Below are 21,805 nucleotides of genomic sequence, written 5' to 3'. Positions count from 1 at the left end.
AAAAAGATGAGCAAAACAAATTGCCAGCTAACTACGAAGCTATACCAAAGCAACACATACACAAAACATGTAAGTCCAAGGCGTACGTAATCGACGTAACTAGGCCTGAGCCGGAAGATTTTTGATTGACAGGAAAGGGAGCAAACCAAACGCCTCGGTCCGAGCGCGTTGATTGGCTGATGTTTTTCAGGTCCTGCCATGTCCACAGTTATTTTTTTAATTTTTTATTCTTTTAGAGACCATACATACAAGTCCACTAAAGGTCAGTATATTCATTTTATGTGAATCAGACAAATTTAAAAAAAAAAAAAAAACATCCTCCATAATGCCTTTAAAGTCTGACTTAAAGGGTCTTCAATTTGCCTTTAAAAATATCGACGTCAGTGCTATGACAGCTTAATTTTTTATCATTTCACATTTGTGTCCATATTTATGGTAATTAATTACACAGGACTTAAAGGGTGCTTTTAAAATAACATGAAAATACCAGTTGGAATTTCATTTTATGAGTAATCTGCCTAAAAACTTATGGTTATGCTGCAAATCATTAAATAACTGGCAACTAAGAATACTTTTGATTAGGAAGGAAAACATTTTCCCCCTAACTTAATATCTAAATCTAGTTTGTAATTTAAATGTAATTTCATTGGACATAACTCAGAAAGACTGAAGCAAACTGTTAATATTTTTTATTGACCCCAAATGCTATTCAGCAGTAAAATGCAATGTACAACATTAAAACAGCAGTAATAACAATCTAGAAATCTCATATCTAATAGTTAAACAATGACAGGGAACATTTATGACCAAAATACTTTCATTTTTGGATACTTTGGGCACATTATAAAAACTTACTTCAAATTACTTAATTGAAGTGTGAAACTAAGACTTTTACTTGTAATGGGGTATTTTCAGACTGTATTACTGCTAATTTTGAGCCCAAATGTTACATTTTAGAGTAAACTTACAGCAGCAAAATGCAACAAATACATTAATGAAGCAATAATATTAATATATTAATCCAAAAAGATCATTTGTAATAATTAAACATTGACGGGGAACATGTGTGCTCAAAAGATTTTCATTTTTTAATAGTTTTTAAAAATATATATATAATATTTACATACTATTACTTACCTAAGGTGTAAAACCAGGACTTTTACTTGCGGGGCAGTATTTTTTACAGTGTGGTACTGCTGTTTTTCCTTAAATTAAGGATCTGAGTTCTTTTTCCACCACTGAAGCTGCCAGAACAGGAATGCTGCTCAAATAAAACCATCTTTCTAAAGGACCTTTGTCTCCCTCTACTGGACAAACACTGTATAATACATTTCTACTTATTTAATAATGACAATAAACTAACAGTAAAGACAGGAATTACCAGCATTTGTAGTATGTAGTACTTAATTCATACAAACAGTGATAAAGTGACATAAAAGTAAACGCTAGGAAATCTTTTGAGTAGAAAAATATCAAAACAGCATCTGGAAAAACAAAGTAAACACCCCCCAAAATTGTCTTTCTGAAATTGCAAAAACAGTTAACTGAGCAGGCAAACACATCTTCTATTTGCTTGTCATATATTTCTTCTAAGATACCCCTGAGGCTGCTCAGGCAGCAGCATAAATATCTGGAAGCAGTTTTTAATGCTGTGGATCGTGTCACAGATGCTTTACACTTTTACATGTCGACAAATCTCTTCTCTTTTTAACATTACAGTAACTTCTGCTGAACACATTCTTATCCTGTTCATATTTATATGCATGTTGTGTTTGAATTTGTATGTTGTCTTTTTTTTTTTGAAAAGCAACATAAGAAAAAAATTCACAGTAAACTCCAGTAAACTGTTTCTCTGTCTGTGCGTCATTCTAACACATAAACTGCCAGTGAAAAGTTTGGACACACCTTCTCCTTTAACAGCTTTTATTTATTTGTATTATTCTCTACATTGTAGATTAATGCTTAAATAGAGATTAACACTTTTTTATTTACAGCATAATTCCATATGTGTTCTTATATAGTGTTGATGTCTTCAGTATTATTTTACAATGTACAAAATAATTAAAAAGCATTGAATGAGAAGGTGTGTCCAGACTTTTGACTGATGGTGTACAAATAAACCTCATTTTCTCAGTTTTTATTTCTTTTCCTACTCATTTACTATAAGATTTCACACAGTTTCAGACAATTGCAGACTGCATGTGTTTTTTGGCTGGCGTGACAGGCATCAGGTATCGAACCCTCTTCCAGAAGTGGGAGTTCCAGGCTGCAGCGCGCCGCGAGCTCTCCGGCCACCTCAAGGGGGCGCTCTTAAGGATCAGGTGCTGCAGGCCGAGGGGGAAGTTAGTGTATCCTTGTGGGCCAGTGTCCCCCAGCTGGATCAGAATCACACTCATCTCCCTCTGGATCAGTGCGTGATGGAGCCCAACCTGAAAAAACATGAGGAGCAGCAATTTGTTCACTCCTTTACCAAATAAATTATTTTAAGTTGTCCATCCATCCATCAAGTATACACCGCTTAATCCTCATTAGGGTGCGGGGGTGCTGGAGTCTATCCCAGCTGACTCGGGCGAAGGCAGGGGACACCCAGGACAGGTCGCCAGTCTGTCGCAGGGCTACATATACAGACAAACAATCACACTCACATTCACACCTACAGGCAATTTAGAATAATCAATTAACCTCAGCATATTTTTGGACTGTGGGAGGAAGCCGGAGTACCTAGAGACAACCCATGCATGCACAGGGAGAACATGCAAACTCCATGCAGAAAGATCCCAGGAAAGCCAGGACATGAACTCTATTTTAAGTTGTGTTGTTGCAAATTGTTATTTGTACTTGGATGAATTGTATTTGTAATGTGATGATCACAAACAAGTCTGGGCATAATTGTTAATCAGAGCACATAATACACCTGACTGTTGGTATGTTTTCTACTATTTTGTTGCGGTACGTGATTCTGTCGTGACCAGCGTCAGGCACCGAGGTCTAATAAAACCAAGGCCATGACTGTGCTGTTTTCATGAGAAAGACAAGGCTGTGCTGTGTGAAGGACAGATACTATTATAAGTTTGCCTTTATTGTGTAAATTTTGCTCAGAGAGCTACACAGTGGATTGGTGGTTAGCACTGTTGCCTTGCAGCTAGAAGATCCCTGGTTTGCATTCCGGCCTTCCCGGGATCTTTCTTTCTTTGGATGTTCTCCCTGTGCATGCGTGCATTTTCTCTAGGTCCCACAGTCCAAAAACATGATGAGATGAATTGATGATTCTAAATTGTCCGTCGGTGTGAATGTGAATGTGCTTGTTTGTCTCTATATGTCGCCCTGTGATAGACTGGTGACCAGTCCAGAGTATCCCCTGCTTATTCACTCTGCATTTCTCTTCTTTATTATTCATTGTTACTCCTTTTGTTCTTTAATAATAACAACAACGACAAAATCTGGTGCACCTTGACTGTTCTTGCTACGGAAAATCCAGACTTTCAGAACAAGTTGCACCAAACTCACTTCAAGTGGCTCTGCAGAAAATAACGATATCTCATGTTGTGTGGCTTCAACTTCTCTAAGTTTTTCCAACTAGACTTCTGCACTTTTCAATGGCTCCATCTTCAGACTTTTAACCCGTTGCGGTTTGGCGGCCCGTGGGCGGGCCGTTTTGATATCTGCATAAGCATTTTTCGAAACATAACGACACTGCCAACTCGATGATAGAAACATTATACACCGATGGAAAGCTTAGATTCTCCTGAATCCGCCGGTATAAAGCACTTTCAGATGTGATTACCACAGCGGGTAATATAAACACATTTGTCCGACAAACAACGAATATCCATCCATCCGTTCTCTATACACCGCTTCAACGCACACAGCGCGACTCACATTTCCGGGTTCATTATTCCACACAGATGAAAAGATTCCACAAAAAACGGCCATAATCCAACCTTGGACATCCAGACGAAACAAGCCAGTAACATATTTTGTCCAAAACATGTCTTGAAGTTGGTATATAATCCACGAATAGGTCGTTTTCGAGGCAATGCACCTTGCGATGCGCGTCCAATATTCCCTGTATTTCTTGTCATATTTTTATTTACAAATAAAATATTAGCGATTTTTTGTACTGAAAATGGCTGGAATTGACTGTACCTTATAGGGCTACAAAATCTAGCTCATGGTCTGAGATTTCTTAGCCAGACAAATGGTCAGTATACCTAGCACCAATGGCCTGACCCCAATGTGTACCCTAAGTCCTCAACCTTCACCAACTTCACAGACATCACAGCTGTAGTGCTCAAGTGTACGAGTTCATGAGGGCTCCAAATGGTGTAGAAAGACAAATGACACACTTGCCTGGAAACAGCCCAACTATAAAAGTGAATTTCCTGCCCCTTTTGACTCAGTTTGACTCAGAAATCTTCTGTCAACATGTTTCCCTGCTCGGTCCAGTTTCCAACCTCAACCTCAAACCAAGTCCCAATCATAGTTCCCATCTACCAGGCCAAACCTCAGCCTCCATTCCATGCGCCATTCCTGTTTTTTTCTTTTAGAGCTAATTTTCCACCGTTCTAACTAAATGACCCACAATGGAGCAGTGTCAAATTCTGTTGTCCGGGACATCCAAATAGATCTTGTAGTTGAGCAGATGACTCATAAATGCGGGCTAGTTTTCCTGACACAGCGGTCTGGGTTTGGTTCCCGCTCACAGCCCTTTGCTGAAGGTCTTCCCCCTACTTTTCCGTCTGCCTCTCAACCTGCCAAATAAAGCCAGAAAAATAATCCTGTTGATCTATCCTCACTTAAAATTGAGTAACAACACACCCTAATGTGATGCCAAAGACTGTATGAATCCCACACCTACACATTTTCCTTCATGTCTGAACAAGTTCAGTCACACTCCTTCTACTGCTCACACCTGTTTATCATGTAATTATTTACAATAAAGCTTTAAATAATCAGCATATAAGTAAAAGGAAAGACTTACCTCACTATATTTCAGCAAACTGTGAAAATTATAATCTACAATCAACACAAAAAAATTGGCTCTAAAACTGCCTTTTGTGTCACACTGAGGTCCGCTAGTCTACTGCTGAAACTTTTCAGGTTTTTGTTTGTCATTTTTAAGGCATTAAAGCAGAAGCAGGTGGTACTTTGTTGGTATTGTGGAGCAAAAATTCCTCGCAAACCTTTCAGTATTTTGTAATTCAAGTGTTCTGAGAGTAAATTAGACTTTTGTAGCTCCTTCTGGCTCTGTTTAAAGGCTTTTGGAAGATTTCAAGTGGATGCAAATACGGTTGAACAGGTTGCGAACAGATGAGAGACTGAACAGCAGCTTCTCCAGATTACTGCCTTCTGCAACTTTATATGACGTGTAAAATGGGTTCAGGCCATACTGTGTCTGGTGATATCAGGCTGTCTGCAGACAACAAATTACAGATTTTCTAGTTTTCTAGTGCACCAAACATCTGAACACAAGCAATATTCTGTATACAAATGCAAAATCCACGCATAACCAAAAACACAGATGTGGGTGTGGACTGTTACCTGCCAGTCGAACCCTCCTAATACCGCAGTTTGGGGTGAGGCTGGAGATTGGTCTGTGATTTCAGGCCCTGATTCTGAACCAGGGGTGAGGATGACCATCAGCCTCCTGCTCTGCTTCATGCGGTCCTCCACCAGCTCCAGGCGATCTGTCGGGTCAGAAAAACTACATTCATATTGGCTCTTTATTTCTTTATCTGAAGCTATCTGATGACTGTTAGAGCCTCATAAATAGAAAGCAAAATTAACAGAAGAGGAACCTAATTTTATGCCATAAATTGATCTAGAAAACAATTTGCAGACGATTAAAATTGAGAAACAAGGTGTGACAAAGTAAAACAAAAAAGTTGGACTTTCCAAATACAAATATAACATTCTACATGTCCAGAATCACAAAAACAAACATAAAATGTCGACCTTCTCCTGGTATATCATCTCTCCCGTGGATGAAGAGTCGATATCCACACTTATTCTCAAGGACGGATGGCAAAATTGTTGTGACAAACCGAGACAGCGTTTCTTCGGTGGCCTTGTCCTTTTTCTGCATCTGATAGACCACATAGGCGTCGTAGATCCTCTTATCTGGGAAACACAAATTCACGCATGTTGAACTTTCTGTTCCGAGATTGTCCTGATTTCACTCTGTTTTGGGTTTTTTTGTTCTGTTTCCTGAGATCATCATGATGTAAGCCACCCTGTCACCACACCCAGTCATTTGCAGTGAATGAATGTAAATTATGAGACTGCAGCTGAAAACAAATGAATAGTTGCTGCAAATCAAATTAGTGCAAAGAACTCCAGCTTGTGAGGCGGGAGTTCTTTCTGAGACCTAGAAAACTGAACTTCTACTAAGCTGCAAATGTCTCATATTTTGGATCTATAGAGAAATCTTTCCTTCATACAAAGAAGAATCCACCATACCTGCTCAGAAAGTACTTGAAACTGATATGAAAGTGTCACATTTGAAATCATATATAAAAAATAAGCTTCTTATGACCTCATGAGGTCGGAGAATCCCACAACGAGGGTTAGGAAACACATGCAAGACGAAAATTACACCTACAAAATTGTTTGTAGGAAAATTCCTTCCAGCTTACAGAATCTTTCTGACTCACTGTCCCCCATGTTACATAAGTAAACAATTTGCTTCAGATTGCTCTGAAAAGTGACGACTGCCAAGTTGTTTGAAAGACTGGACCATGTAAACTGAAACTACCAGGGTGGGAAAAGACTAAATCAATGCAATCTATGGATGGGGAGTCAGTGAACTAATTGACCTGTAAAGAAGAGAGTATGTTAAGTAACTCTATGAGAACCATTCTCAAATATTTTGTCAGTGCAGCTGGAATTATGCTTTTGCATATTTAAACAGGTGCTTTTTCCAGGCACATTACAGATGTAGAGGCTAACTTTGCTGCAGCACAGTTGCTTTGTGTTCTTTCACTACTTCATTTGACTTCTTAACACATTTTGTCACTTTAAATGCAAAATGAGCTTGAAACAAATAACATAGCTTCATTCATGCAAATGCATGCCTGTAAATGAAACTTGGTTTTTTAAATCATGAGCTATGGATATTTAGAATGGTATTTATGGCATTTTAGATGCTTTCTGAGATTTTTTGAAAATTGTTTATATAGAATGACAATATCTCAGGAACTAATAAAGACAAAAACTGAAATAGTCACTGTTGTTTCAACTGATTCTCAATCTCCAATACTGGACAAGCAGATCAAATAACATAAGAGTAAGAGTCACAATTACAAAAAAAAAAACAATGTTGAAGTCAGGTCGTGATATTTTGTGAACCATATGTAGTTACATGTCATGATAATACTAAATAAAACATATATAATGCTATTTAATATTAAATGCTTTGTTAAAAACAATGAAAAAAGTATTCTTCAAAGGACTTGCTAGCAGTTTTGTGAAATTAGCACAATTAGCATTTTAAGTATGTTCTTGGAGTCTCGAGGTAATTAGCTTTACACCGCTTTATCCTCACTAGGGTCGCGGGGGGTGCTGCAGTCTATCCCAGCTGACTCGGGCGAAGGCAGGGGACACCCTGGACAGGTCGCCAGTCTGTCACAGGGCTACATATACAGACAAACAATCACACTCACATTCACACCTACGGGCAATTTAGAGTCATCAATTAACCTCAGCATGTTTTTGGACTGTAGGAGGAAGCCGGAGTATCCGGAGAAAACCCACGCATGCACAGGGAGAACATGCAAACTCCATGCAGAAAGATCCCAGGCCCACCCCGAGATTTGAACCGGGATCTTCTTGCTGCAAGGAAAAAGTGCTAACCACTGCTACACTGTGCAGTCCCTGGCTCTGTCTGGCTCTAAAATAAAAAGAAATCATGTTTGTTGTTTGGTACAACCTTTGACAGAAACATTATTCCTTCTTTACCGTCATTGTGTTTGCTCAGTGGGAGGTAAGGTCTGAAGAAGAGAGCCAGATCGATGGCAAAGAACTTGACCAGCATGGCGGCAAAGACACAGAAGAACAACACACACACTCCTCCAATGACCAGTGGAATTATAGATGCTGAAAGTGGAACAAAATATTAAGTTTGAAAGAGAACGTGTGTGTATGCATTACAACACAAGATGTTCTACCTATTTCATTTTATCAATCATATTTCCTCTACATCGCTGCATTCTACATTACCTTTTCCACCTAAAGTGGAAATTTTCTCCTTTTATGGCCTTTCAACAATAAATCATGGTCAATTAATTGTGGCTTTTTGTGATGAGAAACAAGTAAATGAGGCCACCAAGACCCAAATATGATGCCTCAGAAGGAGTCAAAAGCTTCAGCAGCTGAGATGGAAGAGACTGCACATAGAACAACTGTTGGCTGTCCTACACCAGTCCAGACTCTTCAGGAGAGTGCTGTAGAGTTAGGACACTGAAAATGTACTGTGGAGTGAGAGCATATGCTGTAGAAAAGCAGCACTGGAATGTGCAGAGTAAATAAACACTGGGATGTAACCATTACTAAAAGGAAGTATTGGAGGTGGGGCTTTAGAGGCTCCATGGTCGTATGTACGAGGTATATACTTAGAGCACCATAGCCACGGAACTGGAGCAATGGTTAGAATACGTATATAGGATTACTTCCCCTGATAACACCTGTTTATAGTTAATAACAGGATGTAGTCTAAATATATGTCTAGATATCTCCCAGCCGTTCTGCTAAAGTTGGGGCTCTGGAAGGACAAAGCTTTTTGTTTTCCGAAGGGGAGAAAGGAAGGAGATGATTCCCCTGTAGTCGCTCCTCTTTACTAACAGATGAGCTCGAGTTTGTTTGTGTTTCTGACTCATTAGAGTCCAATAAAGTCTTTTGCAACTGACTCTGCTTGTCTGAACCTGCTGATTTCTTCATGCCTATTTCAACTTCTCAGACATTTTAGATGAAAACAGTCTTGTTGATGCCAGACACAACATTGGCAAAGAGAAAGCCACTCTTTAAAAAAGCACATATTAAATCTCAACTAGAGTTAAACAGAAGGCATGTGGGAGACTCTAAAGTGAGCTGGAAGAAGGTTCTTTGACATGTTGAGACCTAAAGTAGGCTGTTTGGCCATCAGACTACACATTATGTTCAGCAGACACTAAACACTGCGCATCATCACAAACACACCAACCACACAGTGAAGCACGGTGGTGGCAGTATCAAGCCATAGAAGCCTTTTAAAAGTAGAAGGAAAAATTAATGCAGCAACATATAGAGAAATCCCAGAGGACAACCTGATGCAGTGTGCAAGAGAAATGCGATTTGGGCGAAGATTTGTTTTCCAGCAAGACAATAAACCAAAACATACAACCAGCGCTACACAGAAACAGTTGAAACACAAAAAGGTGAATGTTCTGGAAGAGCCAAATCACAGCCCACACCTCAATCAAACTGAGAATTTGTGGCTGGACTTAAACAAAATGGCTGCTCACTCACAATTTTTTCGCAACTTGACAGTTTTCCACAGAAGATGACTGTAAAACTGCAATGTGCAGGTGTGTGAGGCAAAGCTGCAGATGCTGCAATTTCAGCTTTCTTTTTTTGTAGGTTCTTGTCCCAAAAGCCAATTTAAATTGACGACAATTCAATGTTGGAAAGCAATAAACGGAAAACTTCCATGGAGGTTTAAAAAACTTTTTCTAGGCACTGTATACGTTCATCATATGTCTGTCGTGTCACTGTGTTGTGAAAACCACATATCTCCAAATATCTTTAAAAGGTCAGCTAGCAGCCCTGCTTTCAGCTTTGTCATCAAGCATTTTACTGCTTATTGAAAAGGGTAATTCAGTATTTTATTTATCCTAAAAAGTAGTAGTTTCTAAAACTTTAAAAGTTGCTTCATTTGGAGGTATGTGGTTTCACTGGACAAGCAGGGTATGAAGAATTGTAATCGCAAAAGTAGCTGGTGAATAAATTGTCAGACACATGGTGGAGCAAAAAGTACAATATTTGTCTCTGCGGTATTGTGGACTAGAACTGTAAAGTTGGATATAATTTAAATAATTCAGTAAAGTACCTACAGTGCAATATTTGAGTAAATAGATATAATCCACCATTGAAATTGCCTAAACACAACAATGAACTACGTAAGCTAACAGTAATACTATTATAATGGCATACATGGACAACAACTGATCATAATGTCACTGACCTCTCCGCTGAAGGGTTAAAGTCGCTTTGTTTCCCCGGTAAAAGTTAGTGACGAAGCACTCAAACTTGTCCTCGAAATCTTTGGCAGACACTTTTTTAATAGTCAGGATTGAAGTGGCGATGGTATTCTTTGAAGGGTTCTCCATAACTCTAACAGAGGACACACAGTTTGGTTCATTAAAGAAAAGGACACAAAAGTTATTGCTAAATACAAAAAAATCAAGGGGTTCACTTCACATTAGCAAAGTAAATTGTATACTTTCATAGTTTGTTGATTGTGAGTCTAAATGAACCAAACAAGTCAAAGAAGCTGGAAAATTTTTCACTCAATTTTGCTGATAATTGTGAGTGAAATGTGCCGTCAGATGACCACCTAATCAAAGTATGCATGTACAGTATGTGTGTTTTATCAGTGTTATGCATTAGTGTACACATAGTACACACAGTATAAAACAGAAGTGATCATTGAAGCAAAATTCAGAGCACTTGTGATCTCCAGTCATCCTAATTACATAAACACAGTTATAAAAGGAGCTGTGAACACCAGAAACTTCTCGTTTTTTTAACCGATGGGCTGAGGTTATATGCATATCTGCATCATGGCTCCACATGGAAAGAATTGCCTGAATAGTTTAAAAGTCTGACTGTGAGACCTGATAAAGATGTGAAAGGCAGCAGGACGAGCAGTGACCAATTAAAAATTTGCAAAGCGCAGTTTCAGCAGTAATTAGAAAGTATAGAATAAGTCATAGTACCACTAATCAGAGCTGCAGTGGCCATCTTCTAAAAATGACACCATGGACAGTGTGTTACAATTATAATCTGCCTACATAGAAAGATGTTTTAGATTTAATACAGGGGCTATTTTTGGATATCACAGTTTCTGTAGCAGCTCAGACAGTTAAAGTTTAGCATAGTGAATGTATATTCCTGACAGTGAAGCACGAAGGTGAGAATGTATGGAGCTGCATGAGTGCAAAAGCTTTTGGTGATATGCCTGTGATATAACAAAATACTGAAATACTGGCTAACAAGATGACTCTCAGTATCCAGAAGCCTGACAGAAGAGGAATATTCCAGCATCCAGAGTAAATCTAAACTGTCTGTTCTGTCACATAAGAGCAAATACACTACGTTTGACCTTCGTAATGCAGTTATTGAGAGGTGAATTTTTTGACTATTTTGAATTATTTGACATTTTGTGGACATTGCACTTCTGTTGTATATGTGTGTGAGTGTATAGTATGTTACTAATGTGTAATAACACTAAACAAATGAGGGCATTTGCATTTTCTTTATTGCGTCTGCTTGTGTTCAGACTTACAAGTTGGTGGTCTGATTGTATCTATTCGAGTCAATGTTGATGACAGGGATTCCATTAATACTCCAGCTGGCATGACACTCACGTCTTGCGTTTTTCCCACAATAAACTGAGCAATTTAACTTGATTTCATGGCCTGTAAGAAAAGAAGAGGACATGCTACATAAGAAGCATCTAACTTACAATGGTTGAATAGTGGTTTCCTACACATTACATTGATTTCTCATTTATTTTACAGTGTCCTGCTATGGAGAAGATAAACAAACAACTTTAAAGCTAATTGATGAGATGTATGAATATTTTAAGTCTCAGTCTTTTACAACACATAAAAAGTTGATTTGAAAGTTCATTTTGTGGTTTTAAAACAAATTATATTAAATCAGAACTCAAGTATAGATAGGTTAGGTGTTATGATTGACCTCCTACATAAATAATCGCAAACTCTTAAGGTTTGCCAGTTAACACAGACATTCATGGTTCCAAGATGATGAATCCAGCCGATTCCATAGACAATGTCTTAACAGTTTGTTGATAAATTGCCATGAAACATGGTCCAGACATGTAGGTTCCCCAGAGGATTGATTATAACCTCTCCTGAACTGTCATTTCAGTTAACTCTGCTTGTTTTAGCTTCTGTGGGGATGTCATTCCAAAAAGTCCAGCTGATTTTCAAAAGACTGAATGTCCTAATTCTCAAAGGCTCCATTTTGAAAATTGTCTACAACGAATCTTGTCAGTGACAGAAAATAATCAGTTACAAACAGGTAGGGATGGTTAATGCAGGAATAGTATTTGCAGTGCAATGACAGTTTGTGGTGTTAACAGGTGAGGTTTTCTACCTTCATCAGCAAACTGTACTTTGTTGGTCGGAGAGAGGATATCTGCATTACTGAAGATGTTTTTTTCTGTAAGAAAGCAACAGTAAAAATCACCATAGTGTTTGTTTTTACATATTCTTCTTTATGGCAGCAGCCACATTACCAGTGTTAGAAACTAGACATTTGTAACAGATACACAACAACATATTCAACAATTTCGTCAAAGGACGCTGAAACAACAGGAGTAATTTAATAACTGTGACTGCTGACATAGTAGCCTTGTAAACAGCATTTTAACTATGTATGAATTGAGCTTTGGTTCGTGGGTGGATTGGTTGATTGGTTGGTTGGTTGGTTGGTCGGTCGGTCGGTCAGTCGGTCGGTCGGTCGGTCGGTCGGTCGGTCGGTCAGTGAGGAGTGGATTGGTTGGTTGACTGGTCAGTTGGTCAATTGATAGGTTGATCAACTGGTCAGTTGGTTGGTGGTTGGTTGATCACTTGGTTGGTCGGTTGTAAATGACTGCACTGCAATTTGTGTTTGTAACACTGGTATGATATATACTATATATATATCTATATATGAAAATATAGGCTATATATCTCCATGTAAATGGCATGAAATAAAAACTAAAACCATCTCAGAATGCTTGCACTGCAACAGTACATTTGCAACAGTGGATTGAGTTTGAATAAATTATCTTTATTTGTTTTAATTTTTGAAATATTTTTAAATTTCACATTGTCACCATTAAGAATGGAAGCCACTCTAGGTGGCTTGCAGTTTGAAAAGAAAACGTTTTGTAAAAGAAAAGATGACTATCACATAAAAATTCACCTCTAAACAACAATTAGCTGGTTTCTAGATAACAGTACAGTCAAAAAAATTTCAGTCTAATACATTTGGACACATACACATATAAATAATTATGAAATGAAAGCATAAGGAGAGTGCATACAGTTGTAAATTAACAAGTTGGTGTTACGCACATAAAATACATATTTGGTTCCTCTTTTATTTTATGAAAGGTGCATTTAACCTCCAGACCATTACAACATAACATACAGCTAAAAAGTAAACACATTCAGTCCTGATTGGCAGGGGTTTGAGGCTGTGGGCTTCCTTTCAGACAAAGCTTAGGAGACTGAACCCTCTATCTGCATTTAGTTGACTTATTTGGTCAATTCCTAGCCGACTATGGGAGTCAGTTATGATAACTGATCCCATAAACGCTTAACATTGGAGCCAAGAAAGCTTATTATTGCTGTCTGGAATGACCTCAGAGTGCACAAAATGCACTGCAAAAGTCTGTCTTAAGGCATTTGCGTTTTATCACCACGACGAGTGTTTCTCTGGACTACTCTTTTAACCAAATAATATATTTTAGCTATTCCATGTCTTTGTGATTGCTAAAACGATACTATATTTTCATTTCTATTTATGAATCTCCCCTGAAACTGGAGGCTCTCTGGGAAGACTCACCTATGAACACCTCTACTGTATTGTAGCAAAATGTTGATAAATCGACCATGAAACTTGCCGATTTCCTGTATTTTTTTGATTCCCCCAAATTAAAGGCTAAACATGCTCTCTCACCCTTAATTATTAACCTCCGGGAGCCTGATGAGTTGTACAACTTGTGATTGTGTCTCCAGGTGCAGACGCAGGTGTAGATGCCCTCATCCTCTTTGATGGCATTCTCCACCCACATGAAAGCTTCATGCTCATCTGGTAGAAGAATGAAGTCCTGCAGTGAGAAGGTTAAAAAAAATAAAGAAGGATAAAGTTATTTTGACATTTGTATTCTCTAATCACCTAATTACACAAGAAAAACTGTAAAAAAGTGAAGTTAAAATCATATTGAGGCCTTGACAAGAACAAGTTTCATGACTTTCATGTCAGTTAGCGTTAGCATAAAATGAATCAAAACATGCTGCAGCTGTAAATACTTAAACATATGTTAGCAACATTTGCATTTGATGTAAAAATCCAACATGGATGAAATGATAAAACTGTAAATGTTACTGATTCCGACAAATTTGACTGAAAAATCTAGCAGAAACAGGAACAACTGCACATCTTCCAGCAAAATACAGCTTATCAGGTGGAGACGAAATTTCCAGAGAAGATAGACGTGGGAAGGACCACACCTTAAGTAAAGTTTGGTTTGAAGTGCATCACAGTTGCTAAGAAACACCCAGATAATCTGATGTGTTTTCCTCAGAAGTTCTTACTAAGCACAACTTAAGTTAGTGATAGCATTAGCACGGAACATAGATAAGGCTTTGTATTTGGGAAGTGACCTGCTACTTTTTCTGAGTTTGTTAGAAAGAACAAGGAAACAATGCCACTGAAGGCTGCAGTGGAGCAACTATGATGCAACAAAATGTGTTCCTGCAAATAACCGCACAATTCTGTTGAAGTGGAAACCTGACAAATATCCACAGTAGGCAAAGTAAACTATTATTTATTACTGCAAAGTTTATTCACTATATCAGTAGGATGGTATGTTTACCTGAAATTTACAACAACCGTGCATGAAGGCAGACTAGTTTTGCATGGTGACCAAAGAATAAAAGAATAATAAAACACTTTGAATCAAACATGAAGCTCTAACCGCAGGGTAGTTTGTTTACTTTGTAACATATTGATTTAATATCATGTGCTGTACTTGCACAGTAGAAATTAACTTCATTACTGGAGAATTTGATAGGAAATGTCAGTTTAATATAATTTCCTGTGTCGAAAGTTACAGAGAAACTGAAAAAAAAATCAACATGGGGTGCTAAAAATAAGATGTCCGTGTCTTTCTCCACATCGTACGCAATGACTATATATATCTGTCAGTTTTTGCTCATGTCACATTTTTTACTCAATGTGGGCTTATTTTTCACTGCAATATAAAGTCCTGCACCTCTATAGGAACAGAACAACAGGAGAGAGAACACAAAACCCAAAAAATGGAAATAAAAAATACAAGAATCAACCTTTTCAAGTCCGCATGAGTGTTAAATGACTAACAATGACACAAAAATCTTTATCAAATCCGTGGATCCAGACTATAAGCCGCATCACTGACAAAATCTAATCACTTGGTCCTTGTGTCATTTCTGATCTTCCCTGAAAATTTCATCCAAATACGTTTTTGAGTAATGCTAACAGAGAGACAGAGACAAACAGACAAAAGTATGTCGATCGTCACATAACTCTACACCGTTCTTTGACGAAGTAATTAACAACTGTTTTATATTACATTAATAGGTTCACATTTCACAAACCCTAAAATATTATTCTCCTCTCATTACCATTCACACCAGGTGTCAGTATAATCACAGGAGTCATCATACCTTGTACCAGGTGAAGTTTCCTGTCAGTGCTTTACATGTGTCAGCAATTGGACAATGGATCTTTTTGTTATCATCAGAGTTTTTGATTTCTCCATAGGTGAGTTTTTTATCTGCTCGAAAGCTCGTATTGAAGACACGGATTTCAACGTGACGGTTATAACATTCACCTGCTGGACTGATTTTCCTAAAAGAATCAACAGATCGGGGTCAGGAGCAAATGAACAGACCATGTCAAAAATCGCAGCATGACAAGAAATGAATAGCACTTTGGATGATTAATGACAATAAGAACAACAAATGTGATGAGTTTTCTTACTGGCAAGTGTAATTTCCAGCATCAGTGGGGAGGATGTCAAAGAAAAAGAGCGCTCCACCATGATAATGCACCCTCTCAGTCTCTTTAGAGGAAATATTCCTGGACTGGGGGCTACTTTTGAACCACGTGAACTCTCCATCGTTCGGCTCGGTCACATGAAAAGGCACAATATAAAATGCTTCACCTTCAAGGAGGTTATATTTCTTCTTGGCCAAGTCCACACAGCCGCTTGCCTCTGAAAATGGGACAAAAGTTATGCACAAAAAGCCAAATGTTCATATTTCCTTGATATTTAGATGTGCATGCTGCAGATGGTGCAAAAATGAGGAAGCTTATAAAATAGCAATTGCAAATAATTCTAAACTTTGTGTCTGTGTTACTTGGGAGAAGGTGGTGAAATGCTTCCTCATGGTAAGCTCTTGAATTTATTCTTGCATCTAGTGGTCAGCCGGTGCTTGTATTGTGTGCATAATGTGGAATTAACTCAAACAGATACCTTAGCAGTGGAAATTATTGTTATACACTGTAAATAAAATGATAACGTTTCAGAAGCTTAAGGGCCAGAAAATACAATAAATTATTTTTAAAAAATAACTATCGGAAAAAAAAAAACACAATTTGCAATATACAATAAAATTTGATTTTTAATGTAAAATTAATGATATCTATATGTGAAAAAGCAAGAAAATTACCAATGTTGTAGGTATTACCTATAATATGTCATATATTTGATGCTTATAGATAATTATCTGGTAATAAAAACACATTTCTTTCACATTTCTGTTGTGAAATCCTCTGAAAAATATACAAGATATCTCATTTAACAAACAAATGTATGAAAAGTGTCCAAACTAATATGCCTTTTTGGTTAATTCGCACTATTTGTATCTAATTTTTCACATACATTTACAGCATTTAACATTAGTTCATAAGTTTGACTGTATTATATAGGACGGAAATTAAAGATGAAAGAAATTATCATAAATTCTTAAATCTAAGAAATTTAATTTCCATCAAATTAATCAGAAGTTACAGATTTTTAATGTTATTTAACATTCGATATGGACCGTCCAGTTCAAATACAATACAAGTGCAACTCACTTTAGAAAACAGTCTGTCTACTCTAAATATGGTGTAGACATATCTGTGCATTATGTTCATTCCTTAACCTCCATTTAAATATCTTCCAGTCATGGCTCACTGTTTTAGTTTGGCCTTGAACTAAATGTGTAGCTTCTGTTTTTTGAGCATGTGCGAGTCAATGGAGAATTTGTACACATTTACAGCTGCAGAAACAGATCAATTAATGTCCTGTTCTTTTGTAGTTCTTTGCTATGACGTTTACCTGACTTCCATTCAGATGTGGATATCACCACGACAACAAGGAGGAGCAGCCGGGAAGCATCCATTAGCTGAGAGAGACATTAGAGATTCAGAATCAAAATAGACTACTTAGCGTCCTGTTAAATCATTCGTCAGTGCATATACATCCATCCATTCTCTATACACCGCTTTATCCCCACTAGGGTCATGGGGGGTGCTGGAGCCTATCCCAGCTGACTCGGGCGAAGGCAGGGGACACCCTGGACAGGTCACCAGTCCGTCTCAGGGCCACATATACAGACAAACAATCATTCTCACATTCACATCTACAGGCAGTAACCAATTAACCTCAGCATGTTTTTGGACTGTGGGAGGAAGCCGGCGTGCCCGGAGAAAACCCTCGCATGCACAGGGAGAATATGCAAACTCCATGCAGAAAGATCCCAGGCCCACCCCGGGATCTTCTTGCTGCAGGCGAGATTGCTAACCACCTGCTCCACTGTGCAGCCGCTCAGTGCATATACAAAAACTTTAAATGGTCTTATTCATGCAGGACAGACTGCCTCAGAGTCTCTTCTCTGTCTTCTCCACAGACTGATATAATCATGACAGCTATGCAACCAGTTAAGTAGAATATTCTTATCACACAGTGGATGTCTGAAGACATGTTGTGCTGCCAAGTGAGAGGACAGTCGGCAGGATGTGCAACTGTCTAATCAGATTCCTTACCAGTTTTTTTTTCCTTTATGCTGCCTTTAATGCATAGCTGCACATAGTTGCATCGTCTTTTTGTTTTGGTGCTGTCAAAATTGGCTTCATGGTGTTGCGCCAACGGCAACAGATGAACCAAATTCAGTTTCATTCTCTCATATTTAAAAGAGCAGACACAATTGAAAACAAACAAGCCATAAAACCAACAGCGGAACTGACAGACAAAACACATACAACAGGTCAAAACAGCAAGAGTGTCACCATATTCCATATTTCATTTTGTGAGTCACAAATAACAAACTCTGAAAAGTAATTCAAGGGTCCGACTCCAGCCACTTAATTAATTAAAGAATTCACAGGTAAAAAATGTAATTTTTGCCTGTGATTTACAGAAAGTCTTTTAGGTTGCAAACATTATTTGGATACACTGGGTAGACATTCTGATTAATAATCAATATCGTCATCAGTTCATTTTACTTAGAGGATCAGTTAATCACCTGATTGTCTGTTATGAATGATGCACTACAACCACACATTTGTAAAAAACTAACAAATAAATAAAAAATGGTGGAAGTCAAAGTTGTCAGACAGATATGCTTAAAAAATGGCAGAATACTGTAACACTAAATAGTAAGAAAAATGGTTTAAAAATTGGCTTAGATTGTAGATTTTTCAAGTTATTATTGACAATTTAGCAAAACAGAGAAAATCTTTTTTACAAATATGTAAAAAAAATCTGTATTTATCTATAAAATAACTGTATCTGTGATTAAAATGGAGTAAATTGTGCAGTTTTGCGTTTCAACATTATAAAGCAGCCACTTACTATCTGTAAAAATACAGATTGCTGTCTTTCTAGTGTTGGACATGTTTTTTTAATGTGGTTAACATTTAAAGTAACACCATTTTTTCTATGATTTTTCAAGCTATTATCTGTAATTTAACAATTTTTTTACAGTGTACATGTGACACCAAAAAATAATAGATGGTAAAAGTTCCTAATTAAAAAAGCTGCATATGCAGGATAGGCTACATGTATTTTGTTAGTGCATTGCTTTAATGAATTCCCTTCTGAAGCAACATTCTTATAACTAAAAATGAGTTACTGTAATTATCAGCAACAAATGAGCAGCATCACTTGGACAAACAGTCAGTTGAAAATATGCAGCTCTAAAACAGCATCTACAGAAACATCTTATCTTCCAGTATCTTCTCCACAGCAGGTTCCTTTTCTGATATGACTGAAAAAGGGCAAGTTCGTCCGACACTGATAAGAAACACAGCTTAACGCAGCTCTAGAAACTAATTATCCGTAAAGATAATGTCTGCAGCATTCACTGTCAAATTAGTACAACACCATTTTAAAACAGAAAAGAAGCAACAGATCGATTTGGAGAAACATTCCCGGACTTTTTTTGACCCAAAACCAGAACAATGAGACCTACATGGCTCTTTAGGGCTGTAGAGTTGAATGAAAGCTTTTACAGTATTAATACTCATTTGATTCACTATTAATATTAAACAGCTTTTACCACACTGTTACTAGACAGTGGGGAAATACCTTATCAATAAACCAAACTTCTCCCACAGACTCGGCCTTGATCTGTGGATTCCCCTCTGTCTGGGCTGCTGTATAATTTTGCATAACTTTCCACCTATGAGAACACTGAGATATTTAACAAGTTTGGGTTAGATTTAGATGAAGCAAAATTGTGAAATCATTCTGCAAAAATTCCAACGTGCGTCTATTTTTGTCCATTTAAACGACCTGGATTTACAGGTTTTATTCTGTTTAACTTCAGAGCAGATGTGTTCTTTGTTTTACATTCTGCCACTTAGATTTTAAGGTGGCACTACTGGCTCGTGTACTTTTACCAAACAACTTGAAATAAAGTGCAATATTCAGTAAAGTGCAGTCATCATGCTTTATCTTGTTTGTCACTACAGTGTAATACAGTTTAAAGTAAACATTGCAGGAGTGCTAATGAAAATATTTGCCTACCTTATGGAAGTGTGTGTCGACTGGAGTGGATGCAGTCAAACTCTGACTCTGACTCTGCCTGCTCGTGCTCTCGACTTTTTTTTTTTATCTGCTCTGCCATCGAGTGACTCAAAGACATCAGCTTCATGAAAAGGAAATCCCATAGCATAACACACACACACACACACACACACACACACACACACACACACACGCACACGCACACGCACACACCCTCCCACACACACACACACACCCTCCCTCTTTCAGAAACCCAGTAAAACCTACATAAACCGGTTATTCCTGAGTGAAACTTCCTTTAAATACATTTGTGGTTGTGTGACAGACCGTTTCTGCCAAAAGTGTTGTAAACACCCCCTAGTACAGTAGATTCTAAAACAAGGAAATGAGCTTCACTGTGCACTAACAAGGCAGCCCGGGGCATTAGCAATGGACCTACAGTACTGTGAAAAAGTATTTGCCCCTCTACAGAAATCTTCTATTTTTGCATTTTTGTCACAATTAAATATTTCAGATCATCAGACTAACTTTTAATATACAACAAAGAAAACCCAAGAAAACACAAAATGCGATTTTTAAATGTTGAAGGAAAAATACTGTCTAGCCTGCCTTGCCCGATGTGAAAAAGTAATTGCCTCTGCACTCTCACAGCTTTCGATGAACCTCCTGCCACAGAAAGCTGAGAGACCCTTAAACAACCACTGCAGGGGACCAAGTGCTAAAAGATGGCGTGCTACACCTCCCCTGGCTTAATATAAAAGACTCTCACAATGCCATTCACTACAATGCGCTTTATATAAACTAAACCAACGGATGTTAAGGGCGGCACAAAGTCTTCAAGGCAAGAAACTATAAGCATGACTAAATTTCTTCCCAATTTCCCCCTGCAGGATTCATTAAAGTTTCATCTCATACTACCCCAGACCTAAATTCCGGTTAGAAGTAAATGTAATCATTCAATATACATACGGTATGAAAGATCAACCAAAACAAAGAGCTCATGTGGTAGAATAAATAAAGCAGCCATGAGCAGGAGTTTGGGGTCTGGGACGGGCAGAGTGTTGTATAATAGGAAAAGTACATTTCAGAAATGAAAGAAGTTTGCACAGCGCCACAAACTATCAAAGAAACTATCAAGAAGCTTTCTTTGTTGCTGTGATGGATAGTGGACCAAACGGTGCTATCAAGTTTGATATCATCGAAATATAAAAATGTCCAACACATCAATGGTGACGTGGCAGATAGTGGAAGAATTGGCCGGGTACGTGTTGGAGCCCGACAATTCCTCACTAAATACAAACTGTCTGGTATTGTGAAGTAGCTAAAGGGTCTCAAAAAGCAGCACACGATGCCACATTCCAAAGAGATTCAAGAACAGATGTGAAACAAAGTCATTGACATTTATGAGTTGTCATGATCCTCCTGCTCCGGTGCTCTGGCTCAATCAGCCAAATGAGGAACAGCTGTGCAGAGAGCACAGCTGGCAATACTCAACAATCACTGCAGTATATAAGCCAGCCTTTCGACAGAGTTCACTGCCGGCTCATTGCTCCATGTTCCATGCTCCATGCTTCACCTGCCTCAGCTTGACTCATCCATGCTCCTCCGTTCATGCCATATCGCACTCCGTTGGAATCCTGCACTCCGTTCATCGTCCCCCACATGTCGTTTCCTGGACTCTGCCCCTCCCTTGGACAACTCTGCCTGTTTCCCTGCCTGCCTCTCACCCCCTCCTGCGTCTCAGTCTGCTCTGCT

The 21,805-nt window shown here is 38.2% G+C and overlaps 1 protein-coding gene across 2 annotated transcripts; it reads right to left on the bottom strand.

Annotated features, from left to right (window-relative positions):
- Positions 1–674: 674 nt before the first annotated feature.
- il1rl1 (interleukin 1 receptor-like 1) lies at positions 675–20,145 on the bottom strand. 2 transcript variants are annotated; one of them, XM_022211123.2, is made up of 12 exons: positions 20,051–20,145; positions 17,360–17,426; positions 16,015–16,249; positions 15,699–15,882; positions 13,948–14,098; positions 12,376–12,441; positions 11,540–11,672; positions 10,217–10,365; positions 7,957–8,094; positions 5,956–6,120; positions 5,542–5,687; positions 675–2,429 (listed from the first exon to the last, which is right to left on the bottom strand). In XM_022211123.2, the coding sequence occupies exons 2-12, from the start codon at positions 17,421–17,423 to the stop codon at positions 2,181–2,183; spliced, it is 1,680 nt and encodes a 559-aa protein (XP_022066815.2). In that variant the 5' UTR covers positions 17,424–17,426; positions 20,051–20,145; the 3' UTR covers positions 675–2,180. The 2 variants fall into 2 exon arrangements, with proteins under 2 accessions (XP_022066815.2, XP_022066816.2); XM_022211124.2 differs by lacking the exon at positions 7,957–8,094.
- Between the last annotated feature and the right edge of the window lie 1,660 nt (positions 20,146–21,805).

The sequence above is a fragment of the Acanthochromis polyacanthus genome, chromosome 14 (genome assembly GCF_021347895.1).
Source record: "Acanthochromis polyacanthus isolate Apoly-LR-REF ecotype Palm Island chromosome 14, KAUST_Apoly_ChrSc, whole genome shotgun sequence".
NCBI classification, from domain to species: Eukaryota; Metazoa; Chordata; class Actinopteri; family Pomacentridae; genus Acanthochromis; species Acanthochromis polyacanthus.
Note: the sequence above shows the minus strand (reverse complement) of the source record. Positions and strands in the feature narration are given on the sequence as shown.